This window comes from Drosophila navojoa, chromosome 4 (genome assembly GCF_054131105.1).
Source record: "Drosophila navojoa isolate 15081-1374.11 chromosome 4, UAZ_NAV_1.0, whole genome shotgun sequence".
Taxonomy (NCBI): Eukaryota; Metazoa; Arthropoda; class Insecta; order Diptera; family Drosophilidae; genus Drosophila; species Drosophila navojoa.
Genome location: NC_142892.1, coordinates 11,531,134 through 11,552,523, shown reverse-complemented (window position 1 = coordinate 11,552,523; position 21,390 = coordinate 11,531,134). Strand labels below are relative to the sequence as shown.

Below are 21,390 nucleotides of genomic sequence, written 5' to 3'. Positions count from 1 at the left end.
GCTTGAAATGGCATTTAGAAATGTTAATTGCCGGATTTATAGCTATGGGAGTGTTTTGTGAATCTGAAAACGAAAAGAACTCAGCAGCCTCATCAAGAAAACTTTAGTGGAGAAGTTCAAATTTCCAGCTGAGTTAATCATTGAGAATCGTTCTATAAAAGTTACCAGTAAGAAGATGCATCGGAGTATAAAATTAAATGCAATTTATTTATATATATTCCAGAAACACTAAATCTTGAATACTTTCAGAATTCTTTTTCAATTTCAGCACATCAAAGCTCTATGGAAAAATTGAGATTGCTTATTAAATTATTATCTATTAATAAACATTTTATTAACAAGTGAATATATGTATATTCAAATAAATTCAAGGTAGAAACCCAATGAATAAACGCATTGTCTCACTTGCTTACGCATGTTTACCAAAATCGGCAGGACTTGAGCGTGAAGGAAAACAAAGCACAAGGTTTTTCACACTAAGGTGGCAAAAGTTTTGGCAACAGCCAACAACAACAAAATGAATAAATAAATAAATAGATTCAAATGTCAAAGCCCGCTACTGTTATATATATTTATATATGTATTTATGAATATTTAACAGCATCTGTTTTTCGACATCTTGTTAGACAATGGCTGGATTTTTCTTAATGCAAGCTGAGTTACCAAATGCGATTTGCGAAAACGATAGCAAGTCACATTTTGAAGTTTTTGGGAAAACGAGAAAAGATTTTCAAAGAAGCTCCACTTAAAGTACATTTAATGACAAAGACAAAGCGAGGAAGGTTATTGTTGGGGCGCCACAAATTAATTTGCACCTTTCGCCTCGGTTGCAGCAGCCGGAGCAGCTGTCGACTATGCAGCAACAGCAACAGCAACAGCAGAGATAGCGACAAGTCTGTCGGTCTGCAGCAACCGGTGAAAGTTGCCATGCAAATATATACAAGGTAAGAAAAACTGTGGCCAAGCCACCGGCTGATGGCGGCCAGAGGCTTGATTTCGATGCACTCTCTTGGCTGCTGGCGAAAATGCTTGGGCTGCAAGGCCCTTCTTTTTCTTTCCCATATGCTATGTCATAATCGCAGACGTGGAGGCTTTTCCTCAATTTTGAACAGGGAAAAAGCGTTTCGCTTGAGTTGGGTGCCTGGGCTAGCAACGAGCAGGTAAGAGCAGCAGGTGAATTCGTTATTTGTCATTTATTTGCACTTCGCATTTGAGTGCGCATTGCATCGCCGGTAGGAAGCGGAAATAAGTGGCGTTTGATGTAAAGTGTGATGTTTGAGCGAGTTTTCTTGCTCAATTTCCGCTGCTAAATGCATTATGCACTTACTATATTGGTCTTTAATTTAATTTATCAACGTACCGTTTAGTCAATTTAAAATACATCGTTTATCGTTTGCCGCTTATCGATAGTGGCCTAGCCCAGCCAATGGCTGTCAAACTGTAACAGCTGTTCTATTGCATACTCTTGTGCTGTTTGTGAAAAGCCACATTATATGATCAAGTTATGTAGATAGTACATTTCAATCGCAAATAAAATATTACTTTACTTTTTATCGATTGAAATTAACAAAAGCATAGATATTGGCTTGCTGTTCATATTCAACGTTTCTTATGCAAGTGATACAGCCGACATAACTATCGCTTTGCAGCCCTGAAAGTATCGGTATCGTCTGCGCAAGTCATGACCCAAAAATGAACATAAGCTCTTTGAAAATGCATAAACACTTTTTTACATGAAGTATTCAAACAAAAGCAAACTTAAAACGTGTGCACGTGGATGCGACGAAGCGTGTGTGCCGTACGTGGAAAACACAGGATCGGGCGTCCACCGAGATTTCAATCAACAAATCAGCAAGTACACACCGCACTGTCAATGAGGATGACCCACACCCGCACCCGCACCCCGAAAACGCAAACGCATTGATTACTACACATTTTCATCGTGCAAGCAACGCAACACAACGCGGCGCCGCCATTGAATCTAAAATCAGACAAGTTCTACACGAAAAACGTTTCCACGCAAGCTTATGCAAAAATGTCACTAGTGACGCGCATCGATGGAGGCGGCGACGACGACAGCGCCAGCGGCGGGATTGAAAAACAAAAGACGACGCCTTCAATTGCCGAGGTCACTGCAATAACCGATGAATTACAAGATGGTGATAATAGCCTGGAGCCAGGTGAGCTGGTCACGCCACCGCATCAGCAGCCAGGCAACGCTAGTCCGGCACCGAAAAAAATGCTCGCCAAGGACGTTATGAGCAAGACATTGCGCAAGCTGACACAAATCGATACGGACAAATGTGAGGAAAATGAGCGCGCTATTCTCGAGCTGGAGACCATCAGGCGTAAGGAGGCGACTTCTAAAACATCAGCTGAAATGCCAACAAAGACTTATCCAGTGGAAAATGGCACCGCAGCTCATACAGTGGCTACAACGACGGGAACATCAACAGACGATGCGGACGACAGTGAGGGCCTGTACTCGGACACAGACTCATCGGCGGAGGAACAAACGAACGTGGAGGATGTACAAAAAGCACGCAAGGAAAAACAAGCTGAGGCAGCTGCAGCTGCAGCACCGCTGCCACCGCCACCTCGAGCCAGTGGCCATCCTTTTCATGGGCTCAGTCAGCTGAGGTTTCATATGCGTCCGCCATGTATTGATTATTCGCGTAGAGGTTTTATGCCCAGGATGCTGCGTGGAGGCATGCGCGCTATGCCACCGATGTTCTTCAACCGACCACCTATTTTCAATCGAGGTCCTACGCCTAGGGGCACACCCCCGCCCCAACTGTCAACAGCGTCGCCAATTAATGGACCCAAAGGTCAGACTAGTCTCACATCGGGATCATACGGGCCTGTGCTGCCCCCCAGTCAGGCCCAAGCGCAAACCCAAGCCAGTAAGCGCACGCAGTCCGATATAATGTAAGTATGACAGTTGTAGATAAGATATTTTTGACACTGTTCACTATGTTCGAGTTTGGAAAATATTTACTTCTAGCTGGACAACATCGCAGCCGCCCGTGTCTTTCGTTTTTAATCTGGTTTCGGAATGTAGCAATGCACAGCACAAGAGCTGCAAGCAAAAAGATATAAATCCGGTCAAGAACAGCGACAAGGAAACCAGCGTAGTAAATAGCAAAGACTTGAGCAAGGATCAAAGCAAGCGATCAAGGGAAGCACCCCAAGAACATAAGGATAAGCAAAGAGATCGCTTCAAGGACAGACAGAGAGAACGTTCGAGAGAGTCAAAAAAAGATCGCTCAAAGGAGAGGCCCAAAGAACGCTCCAGGGAACGATTCCGCGAAAAGAGAGAACGCTCCAAAGAGAGGCACAGCTCACGCTCGAAAGAAAGAAAGGAAAGTTCCAATAGCAAGCAAAGGAAGGGCTCCAAGGAGAGAAAGGACTGTTCAAACGGTAAGCAAATGGATCGTTCCAAAGACAAGAGAGAACGCTCCAAGGAGAGGAATTCGGATAAGCAAAGGGAACACCCAAAGGAGAAAAAACGCGAAGACAATTCAACATCACGATCCATTGAGAAGCGCTCGTCAGCTACGAGAGAGAAACGTCGAGATCGGACCAGCGATGATCATAACAGAAAGTCAAATCGTCGCACACGAAGTAGAAGCCATAGTCGCAGGCCAGAGCCAGAGATTAGAGCAAAGACCCCGCCCATGCCACCACTGCCACAAGCCAATAGCGCAGCTCAAGAGATTGACCGAGAGGAGCTAACGCCGCCACCGTTGCCCAACGCAACAGGGAAAGCCTTTGATATATTCGCCGAGTCACCGCCAAGACTGAAGAAAGCCAGCAGCCCAGCCAATAAAAAACAGCCAGCTGAAAAAACTGCCGAACCAAAAGCCGAAGTGCCTGCTGAGCGCAGCACAACGCCGCCGCTGGAAGATCTTCAATTGAAAACCCTATCCAGCTTAGAGCCTATCAAATCGACACCGCCGCAGCAGCTGAAGATGCACAATGAGATTCACATTCGCATTGGTGCACTGCTCGAGGACACAGATCTGCACTACGAGGCGCTGCTGGCCACGCGGGAACAGCTGCTGCGTAAGAGCACCGAGCACCGTAACAAAAAGGAAACATCCAAGGAGATGCACATCAAACAGGAGCCCATTGACCAAGAGGAGACTTCAAGAAGTCGCTGCACTCCGGAACCGCAGCAGGCACCGCCGCGGCACACCAATCCCTTCAAGCGTGAAACAGTATTATCAGATACATCCGGTCGTCTGTCGCCCAGGCGCTCCGTAGAGTCGTCACGTCACAGCATGCAGCGCAATGGCGATCGACATGGTAGTAGTCATCGCAACGGCTCTCGTGAGCGCCCCAGCGACGAGTTCAGAGAGCGCGTCATCAAGCAGGAGAAGAATCGTTCCAGCACGCCGCCGTTGCTCACAGCGCGGCAAATAAAGGTGGAGCGCAATGTGACCCCGCCACGAGACCGTGAAGCCGAGCGGGAGGTGCCGATGCGAAACGGAGTGGTGATTGCCAATGAGCCGCCGCCGCCGACGCAATTTAGCAAGAACCATGAGCACAGTCCTGACACGGATGACTACATAGACAACTGGGAGAACGACGACTCCATGGCGGGTGGTGATAGTAACACACCCAAGACTGCTGCCTTTTCGGCTGTTACTCGGTTTAACGGCGACGACGATGACTCGAATGCGCTGTGGAATGCCAATAGCACTCCACCACCAAAGGCCAAGCTGCCGCAGACGCCACAACAGGTACCGAGTGGAGTCGGAGCAGCCGTTGGCAATGACAATGCGCTGATTAACATTAACGAGCTGTACGACAAGTTCATGAAGAGTATTAAAATGGGCTCCAATGCAAACGAAGCAGCAGCAGCTGCTGCGAAAGAGCAGGCGACCACATCTAGTTCCTTAAGCAATTCCACTGCCGAAGAATCTTCCAGCGACACAGAAGCGACGTCCAGCAGTAGCAGCAGCAGCAGCAGCGACAGTAGCTCCGATGACAATAATGAAGATGATGATGATGACGAGGACGATGATGATGAGGATTCTAGCAGTGATGAGAATGATAGTGAGGATAAGCAGGAGCTGGGGCAGGAGCACCAGCTTATCAGCATGGAAGATGGCGAGCAATCACAATCCCAGACAGCGAGCGTGGAGGATGCGGTGGCTGACAAACAGTTAGCCAACCACAAGAAGAACAATGTTAGCAAGGATCTGCGCAAGCTCAAAAGTCTTGAGGACAATTTGGCGCGCATACAAATGATGCGCGAGAACTACGATTCGGGTGACGATCTCTGCGAGGAGCTGCTCAAAATGGAGTCGCTGTTCATCTCACAGCGCAATGCTATAATGAACAAATATCGCAAACCGGAACTAAAGACGAACGGCGAGGAGGAACAGCAGCAGCAACAAGTGCCGTTGCAGGAACAGCAGACGCAGGAACAGCAAGAGCAGCAGGAGAAGCAGGAGCAGCAAGAGCAGCAGCCACGGCCAGTGTCGCCAGTCAACAACATCTTTGATGCGAATCGTGAGGCCATCAAGCTTACAATTTCTCCTTTAAAGCTCTCCCGCAAACCCGCAATCTTCGACAAGGATGATGCCGATATAGCGCCTCAAGCGCTGGGCGATGGCAAGCAAACCAAGCCGCCCAAGGAGATAGCGATTGTAAAGCCCACCATTATGGATATGCGCCCCAAGACATCAAGGCCGCATTCGCAGACGCCACATCATCCTCAGCCACACCACCCGCTGAAGCGATCACGGACGCGGGAGCGCTCCCGGTCTCGTTCGATATCGCGGAATCGGTTTAGACGCAACATGCGGCCCAGTCGCAGCAAGGACTCGACACGTTCGCCCAGTCCGCGACGCCGTCGACCAATGCTTTCACCGCGTCGCGGACGCTTTGCCAAGTCCCGGCTGGGCATGGGTCGTAGCCGCAGTCGCAGTCGCAGCCTGAGTCGCAGTCGCACGCGCAGCCGCAGTCCGGTGCGCAGGCGACGCGTTAAGGTGCTGCCGAGACGACGTCGCAGCTCATTGTCGCCGCCCTGCAAGATGCTTGGTCCACGCTCTCCACCGCCGCCTTCGAGACGCCGCTCCTACAGTCGCGAGCGCTGCTACTCACGCTCTCCGCTTCCATTCAAGCCGCCGTCGCCGCCCATGCGACGCAGCTGGTCGCCGTCTCGGTCGCGTTCACCCTCGCGAAGACGCAGTCGAACGAGATCACCCTCCAGATCCAGATCGCCACATGGTCAGATGCTGGCCGATTACTTTGTGGAGAATCAGAGCATGGAAGCCGCTGCCTATTACTACAATATGTCACTGATGCAGCAGGATGCGAGCGGGGAGCAGTACGACAGCTATGCAGCTTACATGGACACCGCCTACAACATGGAGCAAGCCTATGCCCAGTACTCCGAGTACTCGGCAAACGCACCAGTTACGCCCATGGACTATGACTATGGAACGGGCAGCCTGATGGAGCCATCAGCGATACCCGTGCTGCGCGAACTGCCAATGGCTGCCACTACACCCGTAGCTGTGCAGAAAGGTAACGTACTGGAAATTGTGCCGTCTATGGACTCTGCTGTGGAGCTGACGACTCTGCCGCCTGTTGTGCCCGAGGAACCGCAAGAGGACAATAGGTATTCACACAAACAAGGTTCCCAATTGGGCTGTTTACTAAATTTATGCAATTGCAGCAAACCGAAGCGCAAGCGAGTGAACTTTGTGGACAACGTGTTGCCCAACTACGAGAGCGACAGCGAGGATCGCAAAGTTGTGGAGGTAGCAGTGGATCGTGCTGTGAGTCGCTACCGCGAGCGCTGTGCCGCCAAGGCGGCCAAGGTGCAGCGCATCCGCGAACAGCTGCTGGCCATGCCGCCCCCGTTGCCGCCCGTCGCGCCAAAACCGGCGCAAATGGAGAAGCCAGTTCTAGTGAAAAAGAAGCCCAAGTTCCGCTACTATCACTTTGATCCCATCAAGGGCGCAATTATAAAGTCACGCGAGCGCATGATACGGCCATCGCTGCAACATCCGCCGCCCCGCTTCAATCCCAAGTACATGGCCATGCTGGTGAAATCTGGACGCCTGCCGATGCCCGCCTTTATGCGACATCGGCCGCCGCCGCTGCCCGCACAAGCGGACGCCATGCTGCAGGAGTTCTTTAGTAAGCATCCGCCGCCACCGCTGCAAAATGTGTTGCCCCACTATTTGCGAGGACCGCCGCCCATGTCAGCCGTGTCAACGCCTCCGCCGCCCATTGCCTCACAGCCGATACCTGTGCTGGGAGCCCAGAGCTATTCGTGCTATCCGCAGACCCCAACGCCAGCTGTCACCCCAGCGTCCTCCGTTGTCACAACGCCAGTGCCTGTTCCAGTGCCTGTGCCTGTGCCAGTGCCCGTACCCGTGCCCGTGCCCGTTCTAACACGATCGCCGGTGCCATCGACGCCGCCGCCGCCGTCAGCATTGGTGCCCTCCTTCTTCACGCCGCCGCCCCTGCCCACATTGTCATCACATTTCACAGGACAGCCGGTGTCGACGATGCGAGAGATAATGCCCGTCGACATATTGCAGAAAATCGGGCCACTGCCCAAGACACTGGACCTGGACGGTTGCAATCCCGGCCTGGACGAGGCCAACAATGATCTCAACGAAGCCGAGACAGCGCCGCCCGTGGAAGCAACTGTCGATGGTCAGCCGCCGCCAAAGCTACTGGAAACCTAATAGCACCCATACATCAAAGACCATCCATCCCCTCAGTCAGCCTCAAGAAACCGGTTCCCAGCTACACTCGCACGTACTTAGAACCATCCACCACCAGCTGAACACATCATAATAAAATAGTTATTTAAGTTGTTACCTTGTAGGCCTACGCAGCAAACTAGACATATTTTTTTTTACCAATCCAACGAGCTCCTGGCAATTGCATCATCATGTTATATTCTTTTCTCTCTCTCTCTCTCACACACTATCTCATTCGATTATTAACAATCCCTCTACAATCAAGCGTAGTGAGCGAAATGCATTTATTGTTAAACATTTTTTATTAGAACTAAATCAGCATTGTGTCACATTTTACATTTAGTTCACTTGATTTCTACAAGAAAATAAAAAAAAATACAACCTGTAAATAATGCGAACGACTTGGAGCATATCGAGTCCAGCCTAGACCTAAGCAACATTATATAATGTATTTAACGAAAACTTTATACAAAAATTCTACAATTAAACGCAAATACATTGGGAGAGACACACGTCAATGTAATTAGACGATTTAAAAATGTCTTTCAATTGATAGTTCGGGATTTATTTTGGTAATTTATTATCTGACTATGTGTAATCTATGGGTAATCTAATATTAACACTTTCAAATGCCTAGAGACTTCCCACATTCTCATTCGCTTGGCTCTCTAGATCAGTTATGCAAGAGTCTCCAGTGATAATCTCTGTATATATTGACTGTAGACGTCCGAGAAAATTCTAAGCCCTTACATTGGAACTCTTGTTAGAGTCTTATTCTATATTCTGCTGATCACAATAAACGCTTTATTCAAATTACTTATTTAGCTTGTCCTGGGCAAAGGGAGCAATGTTGGCCGCATAGGCCATCAGGGCTGGTATCGTGGTCTGCTCGTAGTTGCCGGAGAAGAAGTGCTCGTGGGGGCCCGAGGCAAAGACGGCCACATCCTCGCCGCCATGGGTCTCGGACTTGAGTGGCACTGTGGCCTGGAACTGGAATTCGGCATCTTCGGTGTCCACATTCGACAAGTCCATGCGGCCATTGTCATCGTAGGTATTGGCATAGCCGGGTCCATTGGCATAGGAGAGAATGGTGAATGGCTTCTCATCGTCCGCCAAATTGGGAGCCAGTGAGAGGATGTTTTGGCGGCGATACTGCAATGGTATGAGAGCAATTAAAAGCGAACGGAATAGAATGGAATGAGTGTGGATCACGTACCGGATAGCCGTTGATGGTCATTGTGTGCGAGTGGTCGGAGGTGACAACGATGAGCGTGTCCTCATCCGAGGTGAGCTCGCGAGCCAGCTCCACAGCGCGTGCAAACTCTTCAGTTTCCTCGAGAGCTTTGCGTGCCTTCGTGGCATGGTGAGCCATGTCGATGCGGCCGCCCTCTACGAACAGGAAGTATCCCTCCTCGTTGCGGCTGAGCAGCTTGATGGCCGCCTCCGTCATCTCGCTGAGAGAGGGCGCCACATCAGTGCGCTCGGAGTGGTAGGGACAGTGGCTGACATCGAACAGACCCAGCAGATAGTCGGTCCTGGAGAGGTCCACATCGTGGAGTCCATTGCTCGACCAGACATATTTAGCCTCAGCGCCCTGCTGCGCCTTGTCCTGTTGCCAGTCCTTGATTAAGTCACGTCCGTCCTTGCGCTTGCCCGCGAAGCCCTCCTCATCCTTCATGCTCTTGTCACGGAAGTAGGCCCGCCCACCGCCCAGCACCACACGCAAGTCCCGACCCACTGGCCACTCCACCAGCTGGCGCGCAATGTCCACATTGTCGTCCGCACTGCAGCCAGCCGAGGTGACCTTGCCATCGTGCTCCCAGGCGCGGTCGGCCACATGGGCGTAGGCGCCGGCCGGCGAGGCGTGCGTGACACGAGCCGTTGTCACCAGGCCTGCCCACTTGCCCGCCTCCTGAGCCCACTGTGCAATGCTCTCCGTGTGCGTGGCCTTATCCGTAGCCGCCTTGCAACTGCCCCGCTTCACCTTGGCATTGACCCCAATGGTGCCGTAGTTGCCCTTCACCCCGGTCAAGTACGCCGTCGCAGTGCTGGCCGAGTCCGGAGTGCGCTCGTCCACTGCGTAGGTTTTCGAGAGACCCACATAGGGGAACTTCTCGAAGTAGACCTGCTTATTGCTATCGCCCATGAAGGCACGGGTGGCCGCAATCGTGTGCACGGACATGCCGTCGCCCAAAAACAAGATAATGTTCTTCGCACGATTCTCGTTCAGTTGTTTATGGACCGATAGCTTATCGGCCAGAATGCTCTGGGCCTTGTTGACCCAAAAGCGTGAATTCCGCTCCTCGTCCAACTCAACGTAGTCACGCGAGGCGGCCATGCGTGGATGTTGCTCTAGACGGGTTAAAAATACAAAAAAGAAAAGTTAAAACAGGCATCAGCGATACTTCTTATCAGGGCTAATTTAAAATTAATAATATGATTGGGGCTTGCCATGATTTACAACTAGCTGCATGGACTTCTGTTTGATTAAATTTCGCCTACTCACCATTCTCCTGCTCATCGGACAGATCTGCTCTGGCCGGACACGTCACCAGGGCGAGAGCCAACAGGCAGCCCGCTAAGTAAAAGCTAACCAAGCCTTTAGCCATTCTGCTGTAGTTAGGTCAACGTTTGGCGCTAGACTGTTGAGCCAGTGTGAGGCAGAGTTCGTTATATAGCCTACGAGTGGCCCTCTGTCAATATAATAATGTGAGCTGTAAATATGATTTGTTATTTTGATTTTCCTCAATCTAAAGTATCGATCGCACAGCTTCGAGTGCCGTTTTGACACCTGCAATAAAGAGCTGCCCATAAATAAATCAAATGCCCGAGCCCCTCGTATCATCACTTCACGACAGTAGTCTCGGCTAACCGTGGTTATAAAGCACCCGCTCAGCCTGTTTAGCGTACAGTATCTGGTGAACTATCGAGCTGAGAACCCAAACGAAATGCGGACAATTCAGTTCCTCGCAAGTCTCTGGCTATTGCTGCACTTGGCGGCTTGTGTCTTGGGTGGCGCAGTGCCCGTCCAGCCAGTGGACGACGATGATGAGGAGCGAATGCATCCCCATCTGCAGGCGAATCCACGGAGCGAGAGTCGCAGCAACGCCGAGAATACACAGGACTATTGGCTCTCAGCGAGCAAGGAGCACATTCTGGAGAAGCTAAACTTTGTGCGGAACACGAAGCGCGCAAAGAACATCATTCTCTTCCTGGGCGACGGCATGGGTCTGGCCACTCTGGCGGCGGCCAGGAGCTACTTGGGTGGCGAGGAGAAGAAGCTCTACTTCGAGAAGTTCCCCTTCACTGGCCTCTCCAAGACCTACTGTGTGGACAAAATTGTGCCCGACTCGGCATCGACCTCCACATCCTATCTGTGCGGCGTGAAGGCCAACTACGGCACGATTGGAGTCAGTGCGAACGTGAAACGTGGCGACTGTCAGGCCATGGCCGACAAATCGAACCACGTCTTCTCCGTGGGCAAATGGGCAATGGATGCGGGCAAAGCCGCCGGCCTGGTGACCACAACCCGTGTGACCCACGCCTCGCCCTCGGGCGTCTATGCGCACACCGCCGATCGGGAGTGGGAGAACAATGCCGTGCTGGAGGAGGCGTGTGGCGATCTGGCTAAGGATCTGGACGACATTGCGGTGCAGCTGATTCACGGCGAGGTCGGCAGCAAGCTGAAGGTGATGCTTGGCGGCGGCAGGCGTAACTTTATGGATCTCGAGTTTTACAAGAACGGCCGACGCACGGACGGACGCAATCTGGTCGAAGAATTCGAGGCCATGTCCGACCGCAACGTCTATGTGAAGAATCGCAAGAAGCTGCTCAACGTGGATCCCGCGACAACGGATCGCCTGTTGGGTCTGTTTGCCAAGAGCCATCTGCACTACCATGAGGAGCAGCTGGCCGATCCAGAGAACACGGAGCCCACGCTGGAGGAGATGACCCAGAAGGCCATTGAGGTGCTGCAGACCGAGGAGAACGGCTACTTCCTGTTTGTGGAGGGTGGCAAAATCGATATCAGCCATCACGACACGATGGCCCGCATCGCCCTGGACGAGACCGCCGAGCTGTCGAAGGCCGTGAAGCTGGCGCGCAAAATGACCAGCGAGGAGGACACCCTGATCGTGGTCACCTCCGATCACTCGCACACCTTCAGCCTGGGTGGCTACCAGCCGCGCGGCAGCGACATCTTCGACAAGGCCGAGGCCTCCGGCGCCGACGGCAAGCCCTATCTGGCCCTGAGCTATGCCAATGGCAAGAGCTTCGAGACCTACTACGATGTGATGGCGCACCAGCGTGTCGACCCCTTGCTGGCGGACAACGTTGATGTGGCCCAGCTGTTCCCAGCCACCGCACCACTGGAGTCCGAGACGCACGGCGGCGAGGATGTTGGCGTCTTTGCCTCAGGCCCTTGGGCCCACATCTTCACCGGCGTCTACGAGCAGAACGCCATTCCGCATATGCTGGCCTTTGCCGCTTGCGTAGGCGATGGCCAGACAGCCTGTGATTGATTGACAGCTTCAATTGACCATTAATTCTAATTAAATGTCGCAGTCCTTGGCGGCGATAGCAAACGATTCTCGAGCATGCCTTATCACTAAGTAGGAAACACTGAGATTACTGTGGGTGAATTTCCGAACGTCATCAACTGGGTTTTGGAAATTTGATTTTTGTTTTGTTTGGACTTGACATATCTGCTAAATAAATTGTGTTTTTGATATAAGTAATTCCACTCGCACTTACTATCTCCCAATCAAGAACTTTACTTAAAGGCTATGACGCAGCACATAGTCGAAAAGTTAATTATACGATGTGCTGAAGCTGATGCACTTTGAGGGATTTCGTTAGAAATGATTTGCCAATTATATTATTGCCAGATTTAATGAATGATTGAATAAATACTTGGAATTATAATATGCACTACAATGGATTTATTTATACATACATCAATTACTTTGATGTAGGTAATTATATATTGGCAGGATCACTGACCTCATCGAATTTATCGTGAAGTCCTAATCGAGCTACGAGACTTTGCTACTGCAAAGGTTTCGTTTCTTGTCAAGATCAAGATATTGAATTCCTTCCATTTGTCAGAAGTGGCCGATGTAGACCTGCATGATTAGGTTATCTGGAAGCACTACATGAAATACAATTATTTCGTTACCCTCCATAAATCAAAAATTCTATCACGTGAATATGCGCATGCTTCGAGCTGAACACGCTTTGGTTATAAATATATTCGATCCTATAAATATATTCCAGCGACAGTTATATGGTATTCACGTGTAGATCTCTGATGTCTACATTTTGTGCAATCAACTGTGACACGACACTAAATAATATTCCCAAGACTCCGACTGCGGAATTTTCGAACAAACAACTTTTCCAATCCAAATCTAATCGCCTGCAGTAAACTATACGGATTAGTTGAATAAATCAATTAGGGCCTTGGAATATATATTGGCTTTCTTTTGTTTTTCAAAACAGTCCATTAAATTTATCTTCCCATAACTGTGAAAAGAATGTTTTTCCTTAACAATTATCAGTGCATGTTTTATTTATTATAATGAAGGGCGTAAATCATATAGTTTAGGGAATGGCGGCATAGGGCTGATCGTCCGACTTCGGTTGTATCAGGGAGGCGTACTTCTCCCTCAGATCGCTCAAGGCACGCTGAAAGCTATCCATGCTGTTCTCCAGCTGCTTGTTGGAGATTGGTTCACTTTTGGCTGCTCTCACTGCGGATGACTCGCCCAGCAGGACACGACGCCAGTCGGCGGCCTCGGAGTTGCCTCGTACCGCTTCATTGGCCTCCGCATTCTGGCCAGCTGCGAACATTGCCTCATCTACTCCTCCTGCCTCGGGGTGCTCACCGGACGTTGGTGGTGTGATTACTGGGATTGGGTCGGCTGTAGGTACTGCACCTTGTTGCGCCAGTTGCTCTTGGAAGTTGGTGGGGAGAATTTCGTTCAGCTCGCTCCTGGAGTTCTCTATGCGCACCAATTGGCCCTCGGGTGTGATTCGGAATAGATGAGCACGACCATTGTGGACAGATGGTATGACAATGAGATTACCGATTGCTGTAGAGATGCCCTGCCCGTATGGATTGGGTCCACCATGTCCAAATCCAGGACCTATTGGTGGTCCACTTCCAAACGGACTATATGGACAGGGAAAGCAGTAGCCCGGTGGTCCTGGTGGTCCAGGCAGGCCCGGAGGACCCATGATGGGTGTAAAAGGACCACCAAAGGGCCCACCTGGCCCAGGTGGAGGATGTCCCCACATGCCAGGGAAAGGTCTACTAATACCGGGAGGACCCATAAGTCCCGGCAGACCAGGCGGTCCCCGCGGACCAGGTGGACAGTTGCAATTCAGTAACGAGGCTCCGATCGTGGCGCAAAAACCTTATAGATGACTCAATATTAATTCTGATAATCCACCTCATCCATATATCCTTTGAAACTTACCCAACACCAAGAGACTTATCAGGCTATGCGACTCCATGTTGTCTCAATGTGATCAATGTCGACAGCATCCGCTGACTGACTTACGACAAGAACTAGGCTTACGTATTTATATCAAGAGCTCAGCTGAGGAGGACCAACAAAAATGTTGAACAAGTTTTGGTAATATTCGATGAGATTTTAGCTCTTTTTTGAATGTATGCATATATGTATGTAAATGAGTAGAGCATATTATCCAGATGGGCTGCTGACTGCGGGCCCATAACATCAAGAGGCAGTGCGGCATACTGAGAGAAAGGTAGATATATATGTAGATAAAGAGTGTAAAAGAGGGTTGAGCCAGAGACATTTATTATTTTTTATGTTGGAAAATATAAGCGGCATGCCATCTAGTTTGTGTCAATCAGCAATGGTAAAACAGGTAAACAAAATGTATCTTAGAACTAGGTGGGATTTTAATGGGTGCATTGACTATGAATGAGCTTTGATTGAAAAGAATAGATATTTTTCCACACTAGAGGAAAAACAAGAGGAATAATAGGTTTCACTACCAAAAGTCTTAAGAATGCTCGAGCGCCGTTACTTACATGCACATACACACACCTCGAATATTCTAATGGCAAGTGGAACACGAAAAACCCAAACGCACTTTTCATTAGCATAAATTAGGGCGAACGACACATATCACTTCGTCGTGCATATAAATGTTCTATTAGAGATACATATACATATGTATGTATGTACATGCATACGGTGTCTTCTTATCAATTACAGGTAGAGCGTATACGAACATGGCTAATCTTGAGCGTGGAAGCACTTTTGTAGACATACATATGCAGACCCCGTTCAGCACGAGGAGGCACGGCGCTGAGCTCGAGTGCAATTTACAGATTGTCAGCCAAAGGCAAGGGGTAGGAGCAGAGTGCGGAAGCAGCTATCGACTTGTATTGGCTGAGAGAGCGTAGTCTTCTTATCAATCCATTAGACTTGCCATGTTCGTCGAGCTCTTCAGTTAGACAAGTTTTAATTGCCCGATAAAGCTTCGACATTCTCTAAATAACGAAAAGAAAATTATAATCTTGTGATAATGGGACTTCGATTGGAAATCTCAAGTAGGCTCCATTGATAACCATCTGCTTTAAATTACATTGAGTTCATAGACTTTGGTTTTATATGTTGATTTATTAATTTATATTATCGACTATTGCTAATCAGCACATTACTGCAATGTATATATAAACTTAATTGGCGCAAATAATTTGAAGTCACATTTGCAATTGCATAGATTTGATAAGTTTCTAGGCATATACATATGTATATATCTATATATGATATTACAATATAACTGCTGCACACACACACACTCACGCACGCACGCATCAGCACATACACCTGCATAGTATATGTGCCACATATTTACATATACATAGATAAATTGAGGGGCGACAATTCGGCTTGGTTTGGTATCGTTGGCGTTGCTTTCTTTGATTTTGGTTACCTCGTTCATATTTAATCGACACCAATATGAGAAACTCGTAAGAACATTGATTGACAAATATAAAGAGCAAAATGAATGTATATATATATGCATATAAACACAAAAGGCAGGGGTCAACTAAAGGACTACATAATAAATACAGTTGTAAATGGTTTGGATTGAAATCTACAGCCGCACAATTTTAGTCTATTTTCACATTGGAATAGATTTTACGCACAAAGAAATTCGTGCCGACATAGCCGACGGTGCCACAAATGATGCCCAAAGCGCCACTGAAGAGTGCCATATAGCCAAAATAGAACGCCGTCTGGAATAAGCCGAACATTCTGTAAAAGAGAACAAATTAATATTTATAAAGATGTTGACAAAGATTAAGTTTAAATCTATAATACTCACTTGGTCTTAAAGAAGAAGTAATAAAATGAATATGCGTAGACGTAAATCGACGTGGAGCCAGCGGCCATAAAGCTCGTCCACTGCCACCGATAATCCTCGGCATTCAGCAGAAAATAGGTGCACACAATGGTAACACAGACGGTGACCACGGTCAAAATGGTAAAGACGAGCAACATAAAGCCATAGACATAATAGATTTTGTACGCCCAGAATGAGGTGAAGATGAAGTACCTACGGATTCAAAAGAGAACAGACTAAGCTAACAGAGTTCTGAACAATAAATGAATTCATTAAACCATACATTTCAATGAAAATGGAACCAAATGGTAACACGCCGCCCAGCAGCACGATAATGAATGGTTCCATGTACCATTTCTTCTCTGGTATGGGCCTGGGTACAGCATTGACGCGACAGGGGAAATCTGGCTGGCCATCCAAATTCCGGCCCACCACTGTGCCCACGAGAGTCAGTGGCAATATGACGAACAGGCAAATGCAGGTGACTGCCACCATTGTGCCAAAGGGTATGGCTCGCGATGCATGGTAGCCGATCGCAATAAAGTTGATGAAGAACGCAGTACCACATACAGCGACGGGCACAGTGAAAGCCGAGGCGAGCATCTGACGTATCCACAAACGACCGCCCAGCCGAGCGTAAAGCGAGCCACCAAAATAGCCATTAATAGGTGACGTTGCCGCATAAACAAAAATAGCAGTTGAGAGCATCGAGCCACGTCTACAAAACAAATATTATAGAGACTGCGGTGAATATGTGTTTAGGCTGTTTACTTACTCCGTATACAGTTCACCAACGATGGCAAACATTATCACACAAAAGACAACCGAGATTAGCTGGTAGCCGGCACCAACGAGGGCCGAGAAGAGTAGAGCATGAGGTGGCGACCGGAATACATCGCCATGCACCTGTTTCCAGCCATATTCATCGCCCAGGTCACGTTCCATATCATCTACCTCCTCATCCTTACTGTACCGTGCATAATCCTTTCGCAGGGTGCGCATCAATATCATGGAAACCAAACCCACCAAGAATATGACCATCATGAAGCTATTGAAGATGCTAAACCAATGTATCTATGCACAAATAATATATAAAATTAATAATTTGATAAACGGCGTAGCCATATTAATTACCCTGTGCTGGAAAAAGTTTGGATCCAGATACTTGTCGAAGCGATTCTTGAACTCAATTTTGCTAGGTTTCCAATTGACTTCATAGGAGAATTTGATTTTAGCATCTGTCTTCAATTCTTCCCGCATTTCCGTTGTCAGTGTGATGTCCACGATTTGCTGGCCATTATAGCCAATATCGAATTTCTTGTGCGTGTGTATATAATATTTGCCATCGTTTTCATCACGTTCGCCCACCTTTCCCCATATGGGCAAGCCATCGATATACATCTGATACCAGTATTCATTCATTACGGCATATTTAAATGCTTTGACATTCTCCTCGGTTAGTTTAACCATGCAAATGACCGTGCGCTGAACATCTGTTTTGAACTCCATTTCATAACCGCTAAACTCCAGCTCAACGCCCTGCAGAGCCTCGCTTAGAGTTTCATGGTAATGAGATATACTCGACTTGGCACCACTGCAGAAGGGCAGCGAGAAATACGCATACGTCTCCTGGCGATTGTGATAGGGACCGACCGTGTTCATCCATAGTACAACTTCTTCTCTATCATTATACTGCAAGAGTTCGTTGCGTTATATACATATGCATAAGTACACATACAACAGATGCATGCAGTCACAGACACAAATACAAATACAAACATACCTTATGATTGTGCTCGTCGGCCGACACCGACACGTAGCAGATACTGGAGAGCAGACATAAACAAATTAGAAAGACTGGTGACGTGCCCATGACTGAACTTAATTTTGTGGTCGTTCTAATGCTGGGTCGGCTGCTGGCCAGTCGACGTTCCTTTCCAGGGTATATTTTGTTAAACAAAAACGGAAGAATTAAAATGAAATATTTGTGATAGCTTCGATTGAGTAGTGTTGGTAAATCTTTCGGATTCTGAATATGAATCGATAAGCCGATAATCGTGAAGTTATTGGAATTATTCAAACTCTTTGACCGGATTTTGACTTATCAGCATATTAATTTGAGCGTGATGTACATATATAAGTATGTATAATTTGCAAAATTATTATAAGAAGCATTGTCATTTAAATATGAAAATAAACAACTATTAAGATAATCATATTTGAAAATATCGATTTACATTGATGCTGAACTGGTCCTATTGAACTAAATTGTGAACCAGAATTTAACAGAAAACTTCACGACTTAGTGAAATGCGGTCACATTGCTCGGGTTAATAAATACAAACGCCTTTTTAATTAATTTATTCAACTTGTTTAACTGAATTTAACATTATTACATTAAATCAGTTCGAAAATGAGTAATATGGAGCTGGGCATTGAATTGTTTTCGCCAGAGACTCTCCTAAAAACGGACACAGATATGGGCAACGTAGATGACACGATGGCCAGTTCCAGCAACAAAGTGCTGACCGCCAAAGAGGATGAGCTCATATCCATGGAAACGCTCAGAGAATCGCCAGTGCAGTGGCCAACGCGTTTTCCGGGCATGGATGAATTTATGACCATGAGCCAAACACCAATACACACTCCAAGCTCTGAATGCACACAAAACTTGACCAGTGCAGACAGGGCGAGGATCACTCGTAAGCTGAGCGGCAGACTCTTGGCATTCGATCACCTATTTGATCTCCTTATACCTTACAGAGCTGGCTAGTCTAACACCCGAGCAGTTGATAGAGAAGATTAAGACAATGCATGATGAGATCTATCAACTGGGCCTGCGCGAATCCAAGGAAATGACACGAGGCAAATTGTTGGGAATATTTGATCGAATGGCCAAAGTGAAGAAATAATAAGCAGTTAATGTTTGTTGCCTGTATTATATAAAGTTAATTTTACTTCGATTTGCATAAACATGTGCTTATACGTAGCCTAAATTTAATGCATATTAATATTTTTGTAATAAAAAGAGCAATTGTTAAATCATTACATTTCATTCATTAACAAGTGCAACGTTAAAAACACGATTAACTCGATAAACGATTAAAATTCCTAGAGATTAGGGACGAATTCTATTATCGATGCCGTATTTTCTTGTTGATGTGTCCACTCTTCTTGGCCGTCGCACTCGAGCTGGAGCTCAATTTGCTTTTTGTGTTGGAGGTGGGTGTGCCGGGGTCTTTGTTGCTAGCAGCGCCTGCAACGCTAACCGAATCGTTTCGATGTGGCGAGTCTGTAAATGTGCGAAATGTGAATTAATTTACTTAAATATAACTGGTATATAGAATTTCATGCTAAACCTTTTGTTTTACTTCTTAAGTTAACTTATAGTTCTATGGGTTTATTGATATTTGATATTCATATTTATCACAGCACGCCAACGATCTTCATCATTTTTAACTTGGGTTAATCGATCACATAGAAATCGCATACGTCTGCTTCCCAGGCCTTACCCTTTTCATCCTGCGATTTAATTGATGTAGCTCCATCGTGTGCGGTCGTTGTGTTTTGGTTGATTGAGATCTGATTATCGCTGGAGTCTTCATTCGTTATGGAATCGGATTCGCTTGCACGCTCGGCTACAAAAAATTATGATTACAATTTACTTTAAAGTATTACGTTTTACGTACGATTGCATATAGCCATTGAGGTAATGCTAGATTTCGAGAACAATCGCTCAGCGTCTTTGAATTTACGATTGCGCTTGTCGGCCTTCGAGTTTGTGGCCTTGTTAGAGGTCAGGTAGCGTTCCCAGCCGCGTATAATGTTGCCGCACAATTGTGTGTCCTCTAGGTAAGAGCCCTCGAATGCATAAATCTGACGCTCTAGATTGGCCAATTGTTCCTGTGGATTATTAGGTGTACAGCTGTAGTTATATTTCTGACAATGTTTGTTTGTTTATCTGTTTGTTACCGAAGTCTCAGCTTTCTTCTTGATGAGGTCTGCCAACTCCCCACGCGAATCCACGGTGCCGCCCTTGGCAGTGGAATTAGTTTTGGTAGACTTTTTTGGTTTGTTGCTATTATTGTTTGTTTCGCTAATATGTTTACTCGTCGGAGAACTCATTTTTTGTTTGTTTAGAAGCGTTTTGTTTATATTTTTTCTACGCGATATGTATTTTCAGCTAGTTGTGTATATCGATTCTACGAAGAGTTACTCAGAACTGTGGCGGTTTGTCGATAACGAGTATGTGCTTTACTCAATTTATCGTTGTTGAAGCAGTTGTTTGCATGTTTGTAACCTAGATGGCGCTGCTATTTCTAGCAGACCGTTCATTTTGAATGCATGCGAACAGTAATATATACAAAAAATCAATAATTGCTGAATACAAATGCCAAAGTAAACAAATTCAAATTTTAAGCCTTTGCAAGATAGATTCTTTGAAGCTTCAATAAATATACATGTGTAAATTGATTGTATTGTTAAGTGGAAGTCGCTATGGGGGCATTCTACTTCAAGCTTCCATTACAATGCCCCTTTTAACATTCATAGGTGTTTCGAGTGGCTCTCTGCCATTGACCTCTTGCGTCGGTTGTTTAATATGCGTGCATATCAAACAATAGCCACGGCAGCTAGCGCCATTACCAACATCATCATCCGTAGCAGCAACAAGAGATGATCACTGTGGCTTCCACAGTTTATTGACCCAAGTTCTTTCTAAGCTGTTGCCCGAAAAGTTTGTTGAACTCCCGAAAAAAGTGAAGCGCTGCTTCCATCATCATCTGCCGCTACCGGCGCTGCGTAAGCTTGCGCTCCCTTTCGCTGCTAGGCGCTTGACTCTCTTTTACTTTTTACCATTTCGCTCTCACGCAGCCACACACACTCACACAAATACGAACGTACATATATTTAGTATGGGCACCTTTGGCTATTTCACTTTTTAAGAGCCTCGTCATAAGCGGCGTATGCGTGATTTTATTTTATTGCGCTTTTCTTACTTTTCATATGGCCATCTAAGGCGCAGACGAAAAGCAAATCCAGCGCAAGTAGAAAACAATATCGCGACAGCATTAGAAAATGAAATCACAACGAAAATCAAAATGGCAACGACCGTTGCAAAGTGTTGCAGCCAGCCGGTAAGCAAAGTCTGCTTCCACGTCTGACTGGCTAACTGACTAACTGACTGACTGACTGACTGATTGACTGACTGACTGGCGAACTGCCTTCTATGTGTGTCAAAGATTGGCGCGCTAAAACTTTCATTTTATTT

The 21,390-nt window shown here is 47.1% G+C and overlaps 7 protein-coding genes across 9 annotated transcripts; 3 read left to right on the top strand and 4 right to left on the bottom strand.

The window, feature by feature from the left end:
• The first annotated feature begins 1,636 nt into the window (after positions 1 to 1,636).
• l(3)psg2 (lethal (3) persistent salivary gland 2) lies at positions 1,637 to 8,114 on the top strand. The gene is made up of 3 exons (XM_030384305.2): positions 1,637 to 2,928; positions 3,005 to 6,634; positions 6,692 to 8,114. The coding sequence occupies exons 1-3, from the start codon at positions 2,036 to 2,038 to the stop codon at positions 7,713 to 7,715; spliced, it is 5,547 nt and encodes a 1,848-aa protein (XP_030240165.1). The 5' UTR covers positions 1,637 to 2,035; the 3' UTR covers positions 7,716 to 8,114.
• Positions 8,115 to 8,514: 400 nt separating this feature from the next.
• On the bottom strand, positions 8,515 to 10,416 carry Alp10 (Alkaline phosphatase 10). The gene is made up of 3 exons (XM_018101267.3): positions 10,240 to 10,416; positions 8,950 to 10,085; positions 8,515 to 8,885 (listed from the first exon to the last, which is right to left on the bottom strand). The coding sequence occupies exons 1-3, from the start codon at positions 10,340 to 10,342 to the stop codon at positions 8,547 to 8,549; spliced, it is 1,578 nt and encodes a 525-aa protein (XP_017956756.1). The 5' UTR covers positions 10,343 to 10,416; the 3' UTR covers positions 8,515 to 8,546.
• A 221-nt stretch (positions 10,417 to 10,637) lies between these two features.
• On the top strand, positions 10,638 to 12,319 carry Alp9 (Alkaline phosphatase 9). The gene has a single exon (XM_018101268.3). It carries the CDS (start codon positions 10,682 to 10,684, stop codon positions 12,251 to 12,253), a length of 1,572 nt encoding a protein of 523 aa, XP_017956757.1. The 5' UTR covers positions 10,638 to 10,681; the 3' UTR covers positions 12,254 to 12,319.
• A 943-nt stretch (positions 12,320 to 13,262) lies between these two features.
• Positions 13,263 to 14,335, bottom strand: LOC108650174 (uncharacterized). The gene is made up of 2 exons (XM_018099291.3): positions 14,213 to 14,335; positions 13,263 to 14,149 (listed from the first exon to the last, which is right to left on the bottom strand). The coding sequence occupies exons 1-2, from the start codon at positions 14,247 to 14,249 to the stop codon at positions 13,335 to 13,337; spliced, it is 852 nt and encodes a 283-aa protein (XP_017954780.1). The 5' UTR covers positions 14,250 to 14,335; the 3' UTR covers positions 13,263 to 13,334.
• Positions 14,336 to 15,371: 1,036 nt separating this feature from the next.
• On the bottom strand, positions 15,372 to 18,174 carry TM9SF3 (transmembrane 9 superfamily protein member 3). Its single transcript, XM_018101266.3, has 6 exons — positions 17,905 to 18,174; positions 17,256 to 17,813; positions 16,897 to 17,195; positions 16,405 to 16,839; positions 16,104 to 16,334; positions 15,372 to 16,033 (listed from the first exon to the last, which is right to left on the bottom strand). Exons 1-6 carry the CDS (start codon positions 17,992 to 17,994, stop codon positions 15,889 to 15,891), a joined length of 1,758 nt encoding a protein of 585 aa, XP_017956755.1. The 5' UTR covers positions 17,995 to 18,174; the 3' UTR covers positions 15,372 to 15,888.
• Positions 18,175 to 18,316: 142 nt separating this feature from the next.
• Positions 18,317 to 19,163, top strand: LOC108651519 (protein lin-52 homolog). 2 transcript variants are annotated; one of them, XM_089259182.1, is made up of 3 exons: positions 18,317 to 18,450; positions 18,575 to 18,823; positions 18,885 to 19,163. In XM_089259182.1, exons 1-3 carry the CDS (start codon positions 18,432 to 18,434, stop codon positions 19,031 to 19,033), a joined length of 417 nt encoding a protein of 138 aa, XP_089115308.1. In that variant the 5' UTR covers positions 18,317 to 18,431; the 3' UTR covers positions 19,034 to 19,163. The 2 variants fall into 2 exon arrangements, with proteins under 2 accessions (XP_089115308.1, XP_017956764.1); XM_018101275.3 differs by having other exon boundaries at positions 18,400 to 18,823.
• Eaf6 (chromatin modification-related protein EAF6/MEAF6) lies at positions 19,047 to 20,349 on the bottom strand. Of its 2 annotated transcripts, none has more exons than XM_018101274.3 (4): positions 20,094 to 20,348; positions 19,811 to 20,024; positions 19,634 to 19,759; positions 19,047 to 19,413 (listed from the first exon to the last, which is right to left on the bottom strand). In XM_018101274.3, the coding sequence occupies exons 1-4, from the start codon at positions 20,244 to 20,246 to the stop codon at positions 19,256 to 19,258; spliced, it is 651 nt and encodes a 216-aa protein (XP_017956763.1). In that variant the 5' UTR covers positions 20,247 to 20,348; the 3' UTR covers positions 19,047 to 19,255. The 2 variants fall into 2 exon arrangements, 1 of the variants encoding a protein (XP_017956763.1); XR_016196659.1 differs by having other exon boundaries at positions 19,246 to 19,413; positions 19,481 to 19,759; positions 20,094 to 20,349.
• Between the last annotated feature and the right edge of the window lie 1,041 nt (positions 20,350 to 21,390).